Raw genomic sequence first — 17,192 nt, 5'->3', positions numbered from 1 at the left:
CTGGACCACTTTTGTACAACCTACACAAAAATAAATTCACGATGGATGAAAGACTTATTCTTTAAAGATTTTATTTATTTATTTACTTGACAGACAGAGATCACAAGTAGGCAGAAAGGCGGGCAGAGAGAGGGGGTGAAGCAGGCTCCCTGCTGAGCAGAGAGCCTGATGTGGGGCTCAATCCCAGGACTTGAGATCATGACCTGAGCCAAAGGCAGAGGCTTAACCCACTGAGCCATCCAGGTGCCCATGCTGGATGAAAGACTTAAATGTGAGACCTGAAACCATTAAAATCCTAGAGGAGAAGACAGGAAGTGACCTCTTTGACAACACCTATATTAATTCTACCTAGATACATCTCAAGAGTCGAGGGAAACAGAATCAAAAGTAAACTCTCTGGACTTAATTATTATTAAAATAAAACAAAACAGAACAGAACAAAAGAAGCTAACAAACAAAAAGGAAACAACTTCTACAGAGCAAAAGAAATAATTAACAAAACTAAAAGGCAAACTCTGGAATAGGAGATGATATTTGCAAATGTCATATCTGATAATGGGCTAGTATCCAAAATATGCAAGTAGTTTGCAATAAAGATTTTCACATTTTCAGTAGAGACCATATCCATGGAGCTCAGTATGCTCTCATGAGAGAAGCAGAAGTCTTGTCTTTCACTTTTGTATTGAGCGAAGATCTCACTAAATATGAGATCAACCCTCTTAACCAAAGTTCAACTGTATATCACAGTATTGTTAATTACAGGGACAGGGTTTTGGAGGAAACTTCCAGACGTAATCATTTTGCATAACAGAAAATCCTATGTCTTGAAATACAACATTGTCTCTCCTCCCAACCCCTAGAAACTGCCATTCCACTTTCTGATTTATTCTTATTTATTTATTTTGTTTGTTTGTTTGTTTTATTATGTTATGTTAGTCACCATACAGTACTTTATTAGTTTTTGATGTTCTGTTCCACTCTCTGATTTATTGTTACCTGAACCTGAATTTGGCTGTCCATTGCTGGAAAGGGCAATATTCAAGAGATGAGTTTTGACTGATGAGTTTTGATTGGAAAGGAATGTGAGCTTTATTCAGGAGGTCGGCCACCTGTCCAGAAGTCATGCTCCTGTTAAAATACAACAGTGACTTTTCTGCCTGACCCAAGAGATTTTAAAGGGGATTTACAGTAGAGAATCAGAAGTGAGTGCAGTGGTTGGCAACATTTTTTGTTCACACCCAGGCTGCATGATGCTAACTACAAAAATAAGCTCAGCATCCTTCTGTCTCCAGCTGAGAATTTAAACACATATGTGGCCAAAACTCAGGGAAGAACCAAAAGAGAGGATTAGTGGGAACAACTCCTGGGTCTCACATGTGATCAGCAGAACCTTCTGTTCTCACCAGCAGGTTTGAGAAAAAAAAAAAAGTAACATACAACCCGGGGAATATTTTACTCAGTAAGCTCAAAAAAGCTTCAAAGCAAAAACCAAAAGGATCAAAAGACTCAAATTATTGCCAAACCATAATAAGACACATACTAATACATATAACATTACAAAACATTACTTTCAATAACTCTAAGGTAAAATTTGCAATGACTACCTCCACATGCCATGGAAGAAGGAACAGTGATATCTATAGTGAATGATGGAGGGTAATCCACAGAAACTGACCCAGAAGTACCACAAGAGATGGAACTGGTAAAGGAGTTTATTGCATTAAAACTTATATGACCTATCCAACATGGAGGACATGGGGAGATGGAGAGGAGAAGGGAGTTGAGGGAAGTTGATGGGGGAGATAAACCATGGACCCTGAAGAACAATCTGAGGGTTCTGAAGGGGTCTGGGGTGGGAGGTTGGGGGAGCCTGGTGGTGGGTATTATGGAGGGCACCTATTGTTCAGAACACTGGGTGTGGTGAATAAACAATGAATTCTGTTACACAGAAAAGAAATTAAATTTTAAAAAGTATATTACATATTCAAATATCTAGAGGAAAGATTGAATGTGTTGAATATGGGGATGGTACTGGATCCAATTCCCTTCCCATATCCAAGTAAGTACACAAGCACATAGTCCACCCACCTCTCACACATCCACCCTAGCTGAGCTGATGTGCAGGCCCACCCACTGCCACACCCTGTGACTGTGACCTCATCTCTACAGGTGGCCCCCAGGTGTGGGGTGCTGGTAGCCTGAAGAAGCCCTCTGGTCTGTCAGATGCTCCAGGCCAGGCCCTCACTGAAGATCTTCCCTTGATCCATTCTCACTGAGAGATATTCCTGAGCAGGGGCCTGAGCCTGGCTGGTCAGGTCACCATGAGGGCATTCCTCTTGCTCCTTGCTCTCTGGGCAGGGCTGGCTCCTGTGCAATGTTCTCAAGGCCATCCATCATGGCGCTACATCTCCTCTGAGGTGGTCATTCCCAGGAAGGAAACGCACCATGGCAAAGGTGTTCAGATGCCAGGCTGGCTGTCCTACAGCCTGCGTTTTGGGGACAGGAGACACATTATCCACATGCGGCGCAAGAAACTGTTTTGGTCCAGACATCTGCTGATGATGACTCAGGACGACCAAGGAGCCTTGCAGATGGACTACCCCTTCATCCCTCCAGACTGTTACTACCTCGGCTACCTGGAGGAGATTCCTCTTTCCATGGTCACCGTGGACACATGCTATGGGGGTCTTGAAGGTATCATCAAGTTAGATGACCTTGCTTATGAAATCAAACCCCTCAGGAATTCCCAAAGGTTTGAGCACATTGTTTCTCAGATAGTGGAAGATACAAATGTGACAGGACCTACCTCTAAACTGGGGCATAAGGAGATTATGGACCCCCTTTTCTCTCAAGCAAATGCCAGTGTTGTCCCCAGGATCTCTAGTAAGATGTATTCATCCCATCACGGAAATATGAGAGCACTTACCCTAAGTTCCAACTCAATGTATACCGTGTTCAACAACGTGTCAAAATGTGTCCAATTCCTGATAAAGATGTGTAGTTTGATTGACACATTCTTTCAAGGTATTGATATAAATTACTATATTGGATTCATTATGATTTATAACCAGAGAGATCCAGTTCCCATGAATAAGTATCATGTGCATTTTAGTCCATATGTTAAACACTATAAGTCTGCTGTGTATGGACTTGTTATACCACATTCATCCATAATTGTGATTAAAGATGGGCCAAGGGATATTAATTATGATCCTGACTTATATGGTATATGCAATAATCGAAACCTTGTCATGCTTGGTTACCTAGGCAGACACCTTTTAATATTGTCGATTGCAGGAGCACAAAAGGTTGCAAGAAATTTCGGTATATATTATGATGAGAATACTTGTACTTGCCAGAGAAGGTCTGTGTGTATTATGAAGAGACCACCATCTCTGACAGATTCCTTCAGTAACTGTTCCTATAAACATGTACAGGAAATAGTGGGTCATAGGAATGGTGAATGCCTATTCAGCACCAAAATGGTATATATAAATAAAAGCCTGACCCACGATCGTTGTGGGAACTACATACTGGATCAAGGCGAGGAGTGTGACTGTGGATCCTTCAAACAGTGTTACAACAACCCCTGCTGTACGAATGATTGTACCTTCACCATAGACAGCAAATGTAATACAGGCCGATGCTGTACAAACTGCACCTATTCCCCTCCTGGGACACTCTGCAGACCAATCCAAAATATATGTGATCTTCCAGAGTACTGCCATGGGGATTCCTTGTCATGCCCTGGTGATTTCTATATGCAAGATGGAACCCCATGCACAGAAGAGGGTTACTGTTATCATGGAAATTGCACTGACCGCACTGTGCACTGCCAAGAAATCTTTGGTAAAAATGCTGTGAAAGGTGCTGATGTCTGCTATACCATAAATAGAAGAGGCAGTAGATATGGACACTGCAGAAGAACCGAAGGGAAAATGAAAGCTGACTTCTGTGCCATCAAAGACATTTATTGTGGAAGGCTGCAGTGTGGTAATGTCACACACCTCCCCCGCTTGCAAGAACATGTGGGATTCCATCAGTCTCTAATCTCAGGATTCTGGTGTTTTGGGCTGGACTCACATCGCTCCACAGGAACAAATGATGTTGGTCATGTGAGACCAGGTACACCCTGTGGTCCTGGAAAGATCTGTAGCAATACCTACTGCAATGGCAGTGCAGCTCAGCTGAATTATGACTGTTTACCTGAGAAATGCAGTCACAGGGGGATTTGCAACAATAACAGGAACTGTCATTGTCACATAGGCTGGGATCCTCCACGCTGCATTGATAGAGGTGCTGGTGGGAGCACAGACAGTGGACGCCCTCCACATAGAATGCGGTCAGTCAGGCAAAATGATGAATCTCTGGTGTATCTGAGAGTGGTCTTTGGTCGGATTTATGCCTTAATAGCTGTATTCCTGTTTGGCGTTGCCATAAATGTAAGAACAATCAAGACAGTTATAGTTAAGGAAGAGAAAGCTGATGAAGCCAATCCTGGAATTAGACTCCAGACCCCCCAAACAACAATATAAACCCACAGGAGCATGAGTGAAACTCTACAGTAAGGAAGTGGCAAAGCAGACATCCACATTTCCAGGGATCTGCAAGAGAAAGAGGGTTACCAACACATGTCACCCGACTTTCACACTAAGTCTGTGACCAGCACTCTGAAATAAACTGTGAAAGGCACATGTTCTGGCTTCTTTATATTTTTGTAAGACTGTAGGAGCCCACACTGATCCCAAGACAGTGTCCAGGTACCTGAGTCAGCAGCTGGGACTTGAGCTGAGGTCCTGTGGTGAAGAATTAAGGGAAGTTGTCACAGGCTTCTGCAGGAGAAAATTCATGACATTTCTCCAAAACAATGCTCTTGAGCACTGAGGATTTTCTCATTGTCTAGGTAATCTCTCCTTCTGCAGTCCCAAGGAGAGTTCAGGGCAATGGAGGGCTATTCCCCACCCATACTGCCTGTCCCACGCTGGGGTGCCTTTGGGAAGTAGGGGAGGGTGCCTGGAGTGTTATTCTACCCAGTACAAGCTATAGCACCCTGGAGAGCATGTTCCTGAATATGGAAGACTGAAACCATGATCCTGAACATTGCATCCCAATAAATCAATCAGAAAAATAGGTAGAAGTTCTCATGGATGACTCTGGCATCCAGAGAGAACACTAGGAAGATAATCCCTCCCTTCCCTCTTAGTCTGCATTCCAGGGAGCTGAGCAGTGACAGTCACTAAGCATGTGTGGTAAGAAAATCAACTTGTTCTGAGCTGCTGCCTGGGCATTAGGCACAGAGTCCCATGTACACTCCCCCCACCCCCCATCACCCTTACATAAAGTCCTGCCTGGAATTCCCACTCTGATTTTCCAGGGAACCTTTAAAAATAACCACACAGAGGCGAGACTGTGAAACATTAGGGACTTCAGCCACATCCACCTCCTGTGTAATTCGGTGCTTGCTACCCTATTTTCTACATCCTCCTGCCTGGGGACCTTCCCTGGTTCATCGTGTCCCCTTTCTTCTGGGATTTGTTCATCATAAATGCTGGGACTCTACTTCCATTGCAGGGTGTACTGAAACCCCAACTTAAGTCAAAATCAACAGGTGTGTTTCATTTTCCCAGAGTGGGAACTCAGATGCCAAGGAAGCCACCTGTTAACACAGTGTGGGCAATGGATGCCTATTGCTTCAGTAAGACACAGTCTGCATGTTCTAAATTCAACAAAGCGGCTGTAGCTCCCCAACAAAATTGTCCACAAAGGTGGGTTTGGCGACACAGCTTGTACCCCCATTAATGCTTTAGAGCTGACAATGACTCACCTGTTCACCACAATATCTAATACTCTCTGGAAGAAGCTGATGCTTGCTGGTGTTCTGTAGCTTTGCTTGGGTTGATGCCAGGTGTTGCCATGCAAACTCACCATAAACAGTCAGTGCTCTAACAGGTCAGACTATTGGAAGAGACCAACCAGTAGGAACCAGTCTGGGGGGCCCTAGATGTGTGTATTTCCTATTCATCTCTAAACAGTCCAAGTTAGTTGTTGGATCTGGTTGAGATGGGCTATAATCATTTGGGACAGTCCTGGGTTGACAACAGGGAATCTAACATGGACAGTAGGGCTCCTCATCTTTTCCCAGGAAAGGACCTGTAGTGAGGCCTATTTGGTTCTGGGAATCAAGGAAAGTGATCCTAAGTTAGTGCCAAAGGGGATACCAGCTGCTGGGCACACTATGTGGCAGCTGGGAATCAGGTGTGTAGCTTAGAGAGACAGGCCTAGCCCATGACAGTAGCAACTCTATCAGTGCAGAATATGGCCAAGGCAAGCATACCCTGTGGGTCCAATCCCTGGTGCTATAGCCAATAATACCCAACCTCTCAGAAGTTGAGTGGGACACTGGAGTGCAGAAGGTCACCACAAATTAGTTGAGGAAGAGGCAACATCCATCCCAGATGTTTCCTGTCACCATCCACTATGTTAATATGTCCAAGGACCACCATGGGTGAGACCCAGAAATAGGTAAGTATGTCATGGAAATGCGAGAATTCCTGGAATAATTTGTCCTCCAGGAGGTAGAAAGGACATTGATTCGCTCTCATGAGTCTGTGGAAATGAATGTATGCTGTTGCTTGTGTCCACTGCCTGGGGTGGATAAAACTCCCAAAATTCAACCTTCATTGAAAACAATGTAGTATAAGAGGTCTCTTTTATTAAGGAGATCCTTGAAGACCCTCCACACATTGTCGCTGCTCCCAATGTCCATGACAAGCACATCAAGCGACCAGGCAAGGAGATGCAGACCCCATAAAAAGGGGAAGTGATCGCAGAAAGAGCCTCCCTGAGCTTGCAGAGCCCACTGAGATAAGAAGAATGAGGTTCTGATTGATGGACTTGGATTTTTGTGACATGAGAGTTCAGGCCCACTGGCAGGGGATAAGCCCAGATGTGGCATGCCTCCTTTCTAGGTAGAAATGGGAAAGTACAATGAGCGTGTCCTTTTGCCTAGTGTCATGCTCCCATGAACCCTAGACCATTGCCAACCCTGAGAAGGTGCTGTTGTTGCCAGAATCTGAGAAGTTCTTCATAACTCACAGCTCTAAGTATAAGCCTGTGCCTTTATAATTAATGGTAATACCAGACTTAGGACAGCAAGCATTAGACATCATGGATGCCATAACCAGATATGACAAAAATAATTTTCCTGAAGCCCAAGTCATTTTTTGCCACTAAGCCCAGTGTGCCCACCGCCTCTACAGACAGGAACCCAGGAAGAGTCCCAATGGCATAAGGGGTTTAAGGACATCTTATCAGCCCCAGTCAAGGGGTGGAACTTCATTCCATATCCCTTCTTTTGGAGATGGATGACCCCCACACCTCTCTGTATGGGCAGCTCTGAGATCAGGGTTCCCTAATGAATTCATCTCAGGACTGCTGGAACACAATGCTGAACTTTCCTCAGGTACCTGGGGTTCCTCCAGAAACTGCTGGCCCTAGCTTTCAGGTAGGTGCATTACCTTTCTGAAAAAAACAGCCCTAGCTCAGCTGGGGGTGGGAGTTAATGGAACTCCAACCCTGACCAGCAGTGGAGGGAGGGATAGGCTGCCACCCAGGCTGTTGCCTCAGGACCTGGCAGTTCAGATCCTGTCACTCTTCTGGGTAAAACACCTATTTACATCTCTAGTTACCTCCAGTTACCTCCACTCATACACAAGCTTTGCTGCTCTCATTGACCCTGGAGCCAAGTTACAAAGCTTTCCAGGAACCCCTCCAAACATAGGCAAGGGGTGCATTTTAGCTTACCAGTAAAACAAACAGGATAGTTGAAGGGGTTCAACTTCCCTGGGATGTCACTATTGGGAAAAAAAATACTTTACTGAAACTGAGCAACAGTGGCGCCTTTGGCCCTGCCCTTTCGAGGTAAAGGTATATATGAACTGACATCCTCAAGGCTACTGGGAACAAACCCAGTGGCCTTTTCTGATGGGAGGGCCCATCAGTAGGCTGTAGGATTGCCAATCCCACCTCTGACAGATCAAGACTCTATATGCCCCTCAATATTGTTTGTAATAGGGGACAGAACATTTGAGCCCATAATTCAAGGTTGCTTGAAGGGAGTGGTCATTAAACAAACTTTGTCTCCATTCAGTTTGATTTGCCAGACCTTATAGCCCCTACTAGCAGATGGCACTTTACAGTTCACTACCGAAATTTAAATGCCCAGGTCCCCTCTAATGGTGCACATTCCCAATACTGTGCAGGCAGCTGAGGACCACCAAGAAGCTGCAGGGGAGCACGCTGCAGTAACTGATCTAGCTAGTATGTTCCTTTCAGCTTCTATGTCAGAGGAGCCAAAGCCCAGATCTGTTTTCACCCTGGACACCTGTAGCCAGCTGCCTGTGGGCAATCTTGACAACCTCAACATCACCATGATGTTTTCCCCTCCAGATCTAGGGAGGGGTCTGTTGTTTCCTGGTCTGGGCAACTGAGGCTCTCTGTCACTGGTCATGCTGCTGTCTGCACACCTGAATTCCCATGTGCACCTGCCACTTTGTGATACCTGGGAGGCCTGCAATCCTTTGACAGCTTTAAGACCTTTTTCCTCACCTGACTGACTTAGTGCAGAGTTTTGGTCTAGTTTTATATAACTCAAAATATTAAGCAGACTTATCAGGGAAGTTCAGAGCTATGCAAGCTCATGCACAGATGGCCCCAGTGGCGTAAGACACATTTTATGGTCTGAGAATCTCTGTGCTATGGCGGTTATGCTGGAACATCTAGTGACACTCTGGAGTGGTGTGGACATCAGCCAAAATGTCTGTTTTCCATGTTGCTTGCTATGTCTGTGAGAGGGAGAGAGAACACAGCACCATGCCTGTGTTCGTGCAAAGGGAGATCTTCCCTCCCAGTGCCAGTCCTGGAGCTTCCATGTAAGTTTTCTGGGCTGAAGCAACTCAGTGGAAGGAAAGGCAGAGTGACATTGTTGTTCTGGTTGTGGACATTACAGCCTTCCATTTATCCATCCCTGTGATGGAATCACCTGCTTGAATTGACAGGCATGAAAAATAATTCAGAATTGTATTCACAAATGACCATCGGGTCGATTATATTGTTAGGGTATGGAGTCGACAACCCCTCAATTAGACAGAGAACACTCTCGATAATGCAAGTCACACAGTGAGGTTTATTTCCAGCTAGTTGGGGTCCAAGTATCCTCCCAACACCGCAGGTTTCAACAAGGACCCAGAACAGTCAAAGCCAAGGGTTTATATAGCATTTTCAAGGCACTTCTTCATAGCTACATACATATCTTGCACCCCATTTTGACAGTCTAACTTTGTTTAACCTTTTGCCACCCCGGCATCACCCTGGCGCCATCCTGGCGGTTAAGTGAGATTTAGGTTTAGAAGAAATTTAACTTTATTTACATTTCCTTCTGCCTCAGCCTCCCTCAGTTTTATGGTGGGGAGCAGGACCTTAGGCCTTGAGGAACTAAGCCCTTTGTCTCTGGAAATTGGGCCATTGAAGAGATAGCCTTTTTTGTTGTAAATCACCAGGACATTTGCAAACTAAGGAAGACTCCTGTCTTGCAGGATTGTGATCTCTGCAAGTTAACTATTTGCTTTCTTTAACATCTGGTCCCTGTGGTGCCATTTCCTAACCGCCCTGGTGGTATATGATTAAGTTGTTTCTTAGGTTTTAGCTACTTTCTCATCTCAAGTTACATGCGCCCTATGGGCTGGTTAGGGACGCTCAGTAAAATGGCTTCCTGGCCTTCAGGATGGCCATTCTTATGCTAACCCACTCTTACAGTGCAAGGTGCCAGCTTTTGCTTTGCTAAGATGGCTGTACTTATGTCAGGGCTAGACTCAAGGTGGGTACAGCCTTGTTTTTCTTGGCCTTCACACCTGGAGCCAGTTTCTGGGACTTGTTTTTAAGTCCCCTGGGGGAGGGGAGCAGTGACAGTAAAATAGGTCCTTACAATCTAAAGCACACAGGCCTTGAAAACTGGAGTACTCTCTGGGCCTGACCTGCTGAGTCAGCAGCACAGGTAATAGGGCAAAAACAGTCTGAAGCATGACCAGCAGTAGGCAGTCTAAGAAGAGCAAGAGGTGCAGTACAGTCTTTCAATAGGGAGGAAAGGGCAGGTTTCATCTCAAAAAAGTTTGTTTTCTGTATAAGAGAAAGTCTGCAACAAGAAAAAAGGTCGTGGGCATCCATTTTCTCAATCAATGACCTACATGGTTATGTCATGTGCTGTTGAAGCCTCAAAATTGGATCTCGGGATCTTTACCTGTGGTTGTCCATGGGGATGAGCATTCAGTGTCTTTCCAATGGTGACCTGGGTCTATTTTGTTCACTGTGAGTGAATCCAGGAGCGTCTCCTTTTCATTCTGTTAGGTGTGTAGGTGGTCAGCAGTACTTGGTAAAGCCCTTCTTAGCAAGGTGGCATTGTGTGCTCCCTAAAGACATGATGCACTTTCTGAGTAAGTCCTGGTAGAAAGGGGTGTTGAGGCTTGTCAGAGGCAGAGGCTATGTCCTCATTATCTATGGAAGACATGCTCCAAGTTTGCCATACGGTTCTTGGGCATAGCTAGGCATGGCATCATCTTGTCCACTTAAGTCATCACCAAGTTCTCTCAATCCAGGTATGTAGGGCTAAGGATTCCTTTATAAAATACTATTTCAAAGGGCATCAGTCCATGTGCCTAATTTGGAGTATTCCAATATCAGTAAAGATCAAGGGCAATGGATTCTGGGCATTTAAGGTCAGATTTCTGACAGCTTTTTCCGAAAGTCATTTCTTGTGTCTAGATTTTCATATTGCAATCTGTTCCCATCATTCTTTTCATCCTCCTCATACTTATCTGTGATGACTGAGGATGACCTGGGATATGAAATTCTAAGGAGTAGCCCTGAGGCTTTGCAAACAGGTGGTTTGTCTCTGTGCTAACGTGAGTTTCTTGGTCAAGCTGAATCCCTAACACAAGGGCAAAGCTGGGACACATCTCAGGCACTGCATCTTTAGCCATGTGTGGCAATGTCCTGTCTTTTCAGACAGCATCTGTCCATCCACCAAACTTGCAGACAGTAACCAAAATGGGAGAAAATCTATCAAATGCATTGGGAGAGCTCCAGAGGGCAATAAGGACTTTGGGGACTCCCTGGGGTCCATAGAACTCCTACAGAAACTAGGTAGAGTTTACTGGAATTCTCTGAGAAATAAATCATTCAGAGGTTTTATGGATTCCTGGGAAGAACGTGTTGTCTCTTGTTTTTTTCCTTATGCCATCTGAAGGAGTCAGTGCAAACCTGAAAATCAGAAGGAAGGGGGCAGGATGTTGACTCAACCCAATGCACACTCCATCTGAGAATTGTCTGTCCATCTATGGTACCGTGTGTCTTTTTCACATTGTGGGGGATTTACATGGTAACCAATAATGTAAGTCAGGGATAAAATCAGATTTCCAACTTGGGGGAAAGGAGAAGGAACTCTGTTCTTGGCTGTGAATTTGTCAGCCTTTACAGCTCTAGTGGTCCCTGGAGAGACAGTGTCTGTGTCCTTACAGCTTGTGCTAGGGAGGGACCATTAGTCATTTTGGTAGCAGGATCAGTAGCCTATAACAGGGCATCAGTAACTGGACATAGACAATACGTCCTCAGTAACCACAGTGGTTGGGAGCCATGGGACTTCTGGTGGTGCCAACAGCCTGGCAGACCCCATGTTTGTCTAGAATGGTGTAAATCATGGCAGCTACACCCCCCCCCCTTTCCAGATTCACAAACTTTTGGAAGAGCTGGGATCCTGGTGGCTTAGACTGATTTTGCAGTAGGCAGAGTGTATTCTGAGTGTTTGAGTGGACAAACTGACATGACTATTGATATATTTCTCCACATATAGTAGCAGCCCAGAGTAGAAGCCAGGGTTGACTTCAGTGTGTCCTAAGAGTCATTCCCATAGCCAAAGGCAGTTGTGTGAGTTGGAATAGGGTCTCCCTCATCAGGGGGTATGTGGGTAGCTGGAAGTAAAGTGTTAACACAATACAAAATGATGGAGGGTTGGGTTCAGTGGACTGCTTGTAGGGTTGTGGCTGCCTTGGGAAAGATGAAGTTGTCAGAGAAGAACAGGGGGGAGTGGGGCACTTAATGTATCCAGGCAGCTGCTCTAGGGGTGTAAGCATGCAACAGCTCCTGATGTCCCGAAGCCTAACTGGCATGGGAAGGAACTTATAGCACATATCCCAGAGGCACGACTTGTCCTAGCATACCTGCTGACATGCCATCATTTCCACGCAGTGACAGGTGAACATGTTATTAACACTGAGTTAGCTGAGACCCAGGGAGTGGCCAGAGCTAATAGTAGGTCTATAAAGTATGTGTATGGCTCTGAGTGCAAGGAATAACTCCCAGAAATTGCATCTGGCAAGGATAGGACCCTGTGTTATAGAGATCTTGCAAAGGCAGGGAAAGGTGAAGTCCAATGACAACTGTACCCATGTTTCTCTAGGAGTTCACTTAGATGAGTCTTTGCTTTGGGGATAGGAATGCCGATAACGGACAACACATTTTGTGGGAGCTTTGAAGACCTGTGAGATAGTCCTAGTTCAACCTGGCATTTAGACCCCTGGACATTAAGACAGAAGGTGTGTGGCCTTGTCTAGCTGGTCTCTTCAGAAAAGCCTATAATATTTGTTTGATAACAGAGGAACAAGTATTGGACCAGCTGAACAAGAGTGCAGCCTTGGGAGAAGCTACAGAATGTAAGTTGGCTTCAAGCATTTAGGGAGATATTTAGCCCTAGTTTATGATCTCTCCCAAACACACTTGTAAAGACAAAGTGTCAGTCAGGTTTCAACGGTATTACCAAGAAAGCTAAGCAGATACCTGTTCCTATAATGCAGCTCCATCACCAGGAACTGAGGCATGAATGGTTGCTGATTTCAAGACACAGGGGCCCTAGAGATGACAAATTTTGCTATGGCTCCTACATATCCTACTAAGTCAATGGCTTTAGTAGCCACCTGAAACAAATTATGCTCTTTCTTGACTCACAAGTTCTGGGTGTAACAGGCTTCAGGGGAAAAGCAATAACATCCTGTTGTAGCAGAGTCTATATGAGCCGTCCCTCTGCACCAGGACAGGGAGTTGGGTGGCCGGTGGGAGGTGGCTTTTCCTTACCCTGGATACCTGAATGTAGGCTTTGCACTGTAGGAAATCCAGCCTCATGTGCATGGGATGCCCAAAGAGCAATGGGCACATTTTTAAAAGATGCATCTTCTGCAGTGCTCTTTGAATGAAGGTGGATCTCCATCAGGGAAAGGAGGAAGCTTAAATTTTGGTCTGAAGGCAGGAAATGAGAACTTCATTATCCTTTATTGCAGGTAGCAGTAGATTGAAGAACACTTCTCTGCCTGCGTTCTGGCCAGGAGCCAGGAGCCAGAAAGGCATGACCCTGTTAGGGACCCTTTGGGTTGGGGGCCTGAGGTGCTGGATATGAGATTGTGACACAGGGACCATGGCAGCTCCAATAGCCTCAGGTGACGGAGAGAGATATATTCTCTGAGAGACAGCAGAGTTACACGAGGTGTCAGCTATATGGACCATATCTTCCTTATCCATCCGTCTGTTGAAGGGCATCTTGTCTCTTTCCACAGTTTGGTGACTGTGGCCATTGCTGCTTTGAACATTAGGGTACAGATGGCCTTTCTTTTCACTACATCTGTATTTTTGAGGTAAATACTCAGTAGTGCAATTGTGGGGTCATGGAGTAGCTCTATTTTTAATTTCTTAAGGAATCTCCACAATGTTTTCAAAGTGGCTGCACTAACTTGCATTCCCACCAATGGTGTACGAGTGTTCCCCTTTCACCACATCCTCTCCAACACTTGTTCTTTACTGTCTTATGTATTTTGGCCATTCTACACTGGTGTAAGGTGGTATCTCTATGTGGTTTTGATTTGGATCTCCCCAATGGCTAACAATGTTGAACATTTTTCATGTGTCTGTTAGCCATTTGTAAGTCTTTGGAGAAGTGTCTATTCTTGTTTTCTGGCCATTTCTTGACTGGATTATTATTATTATTATTATTATTATTATTATTATTATTATTATTTTGGTTGTTGATTTTAAGAAGTTGTTTGTTTGTTTGGTTAGTTTTTTTTTAATAGATCTTGTATACCAGCCTTTTATCTGTGATGTCATTTGCAAATATTTTCTCCCATTCTGTGGATTACCGCTTAGTTTTGTTGACTGTTTCATTTGCTGTGCAAAAGCTTCTTAGTTTGATGTAGTCTGAAAAGTTCACTTTTGCTTTTTGTTTCACCTTCCTTTGGATACATGTCTAGAGAGAAGTTGCTGTGATCAGTTTTGAAGTGGTTACTGCCTATGTTCTCCTCTACGATTTTGATATATTCCTGCCTCACACTGAGATCTTTTATCCATTTCGAGTTTATCTTTGTGTATGGTGTAAGAGAATGGTCAAGTTTAATTCTTTTGCGTGTGGCTGCTCAGTTTTCTCAGCACCATTTATTGAAAAGGCTGTCTTTTTTCTATTGGATGTTCTTTTTTACTTTATCAAAGATTAGTTGACCATAGAGTTTTGGATTCATTTCTGGAGGCTCTATTCTGCTCCGTTGATCTCTGTGTTTTTGTGCCAATACAATGCTGTCTTGATGAGCACAGCTTGGTAATAATATAGCTTGAAGTCAGGCATTGTGACGCCCCCAGTTTTGATTTTCTATTCACATAACAACCCCCCTTTTGATTTGGGGTCTTTTCTAGTTCCATACAAATGTTAAGATTATTTGTTCCATCTCTGCGAAAAAAAAAAATGTTGATGGTATTTTGATAGAAATTGCATTGAATGTGTACATTGATCTGGGCAGCATAGACAATTTCACAGTTTGTCCTTCCAATCCATAAGCGTAGAATGTTTATCCATCTTTTTGTCTCTTTCTCAATTTGTTTCATAAATGTTCTGTTGTTTCTAGAATATAAATCCTTTCCTTCTTTGATTATGTTCATTCCTAGGTATTTATGGGTTTTGGTGCTATTGTAAATGGAATAGTTTCCTTAATTTCTCTTTCTTCACTTACATTGTTAGTGTATAGAAATGCAATTGATTTCTGTGCATTCAGTTTTTTGTCCTGCCAGGTTGTTGAATTGCTATATGAGAACATTTTTTTTAGATTTTATATGAAATTTTGTTAGTTATTACACAGTGAAATATCCTGGAGTATAATTTTCTGATTTGTCAATTACATACAATGCCCAGCACTCATCTTAACAAGTTCCATCTTTAATACCTTTAAACCATATAGCCCGATCAACAGTCACTTTCTTTGATCAGCCCTCAGTTTTTCTATTGTTGAGTCACTTATGACCTGTTTCCCTCCCACCTTTTTCTTCTTTTTCCATTTCCCATATGCTCACCTGTTTTCTTCCTAAATTCCCTAGAGTGAAGAATGGGAGAAGATATTTGCAAATAACATATCTGATAAAATGTTTAAATAATTTCACATGCTCAATACCCCAAACCCAAATAATCTAGTTAAGAAGTAGGCAGAAGACATGAACAAACACTCAGGTTACCAGGGGACATGAAGGCCACTAAGTGTCTCTCAGGACACCATGAGTGGGTGCTGCTCTTTACACAGGGGGGAGGGACTTGCTTTATAGAAAATTCGGTAACTTTTTTCTGATACAATACAGAAATCATCAGTAACTTATGCATGGAGTTAATGAGACTCAAATAACCATCTTAATTATTTTATTTTGTTTTTTTTTCAGTGTTCCAAGATTGCTTGTTCATGCACAACACCCAGTGCTTCATGCAATACATGCCATCCTTAGTACCCACCACCAGGCTCACCTAACCTATACAAATTTTAGTATTTTTTGTTTCAGCACTTTGAAAAATTCCATTGCTATTTGGATTGGGATGGCACAATGAGATACCACCTTACATCAGTTAAAATGGTAAAAGTCGACAAGGCAAGGGACAACAAATGTTAGAAAAGTTGTGGTGAAAGGGAAACCTCTTACATTGTTGGTGGAAATGCAAATTGGTGCAGCCACTTTGGAAAACAATGTGGAGATTCCTCAAAAAATTAAAAAGAAGGCACCTGGGTGGCTCAGTGGGTTAAAGCCTCTGCCATCAGCTCAGGACATAGTCTCAGGGTTCTGGAATCGAGCCCCACATCTGGCTCTCTGCTCAGTGGGGAGCCTACTTCCCTTCCTCTCTCTGCCTGCCTCTCTGCCTATCTGTGATTTCTCTCTCTGTCAAATAAATCTTAAAAAAAAATAAGTTTTTATCAACAGTTATATGTGAATAAGTTAAGAACGTAGATAAAATGGATGCATTCCTGGAAAACTATAAACTCCCAAAATTGAACCAGGAAGAAATTGGCAACCTGAATAGACTGATATCTAGTCACGAGATTGAAGCAGCAATCAAAAACCTCCCAAAACACAAGAGCCCGTGACCTAACTGATTTCCTGGGGAATTCTACCAAACTTTCAAGGAAAAAATAACACTTATTCTCCTGAAGCTGTTTCAAAAAATTGAAGCAGAAGGAAAACTTCCACCCTTTTTATGAAGCCAGCATTACCTGATCCCCAAACCAGGCAAAGACCCCACCAAAAAGGAGAATTTCAGACCAATATCACTGATGAATATGGATGCTAAGATTCTCAACAAGATCCTAGCAAATAGCACCCAAGAACATATTTAAAAGATTATTCACCATGACCAGGTGAGACTCATCCCTGGGTTACAAGCATGGTTCAACATTCGCAAATCAATGAATGTGATAGAACAAATCAATAAAAGAAGAGAGAAGAACCACATGGTCCTCTCAATTGATGCAGAAAAAGCATTTGACAAAATCCAGCATCCGTTCCTGATTATCACACCCTACACTCTTAAGGGAGCCCTCACAGAGGAGTAATCAATCACTCTTTTCTTCCCAGTTTTCAGAGAACCCCACATTCACCTGCTTGTGTCTGAACACTTCTATCTCAGATGGTGATTATTGCAAAACTCCAAATTTTAGAGATTCCCACAGCACAGTCACCCACTGCTCCTCCAAGAAAGGGTATCACCACCTTTTTCCACTTGCTGGCAAGTCCCTGGAAAGGGGTCACAGTACCCCATAACAGTTCACAGTTTATGGCAACATGGAAAGATGGGC

At 43.7% G+C, this 17,192-nt stretch overlaps 1 protein-coding gene across 1 annotated transcript; it reads left to right on the top strand.

Annotated features, from left to right (window-relative positions):
- The first annotated feature begins 2,165 nt into the window (after nt 1-2,165).
- Nucleotides 2,166-4,688, top strand: LOC125100666 (disintegrin and metalloproteinase domain-containing protein 21-like). Its single transcript, XM_047731022.1, has one exon. The coding sequence runs from the start codon at nt 2,322-2,324 to the stop codon at nt 4,533-4,535; it is 2,214 nt and encodes a 737-aa protein (XP_047586978.1). The 5' UTR covers nt 2,166-2,321; the 3' UTR covers nt 4,536-4,688.
- The last annotated feature ends 12,504 nt before the right edge of the window (nt 4,689-17,192 follow it).

The sequence above is a fragment of the Lutra lutra genome, chromosome 5 (genome assembly GCF_902655055.1).
Source record: "Lutra lutra chromosome 5, mLutLut1.2, whole genome shotgun sequence".
In the NCBI taxonomy this organism is placed as follows: domain Eukaryota; kingdom Metazoa; phylum Chordata; class Mammalia; order Carnivora; family Mustelidae; genus Lutra; species Lutra lutra.
The sequence above is the reverse complement of the archived record's forward strand: the minus strand, read 5'-3'. Positions and strand labels throughout refer to the sequence as shown.

Bases quoted from the DNA above. Each gene is read 5' to 3' on its own strand.
- LOC125100666 (XM_047731022.1), top strand. From the start codon at position 2,322: ATGAGGGCATTCCTCTTGCTCCTTGCTCTCTGGGCAGGGCTGGCTCCT.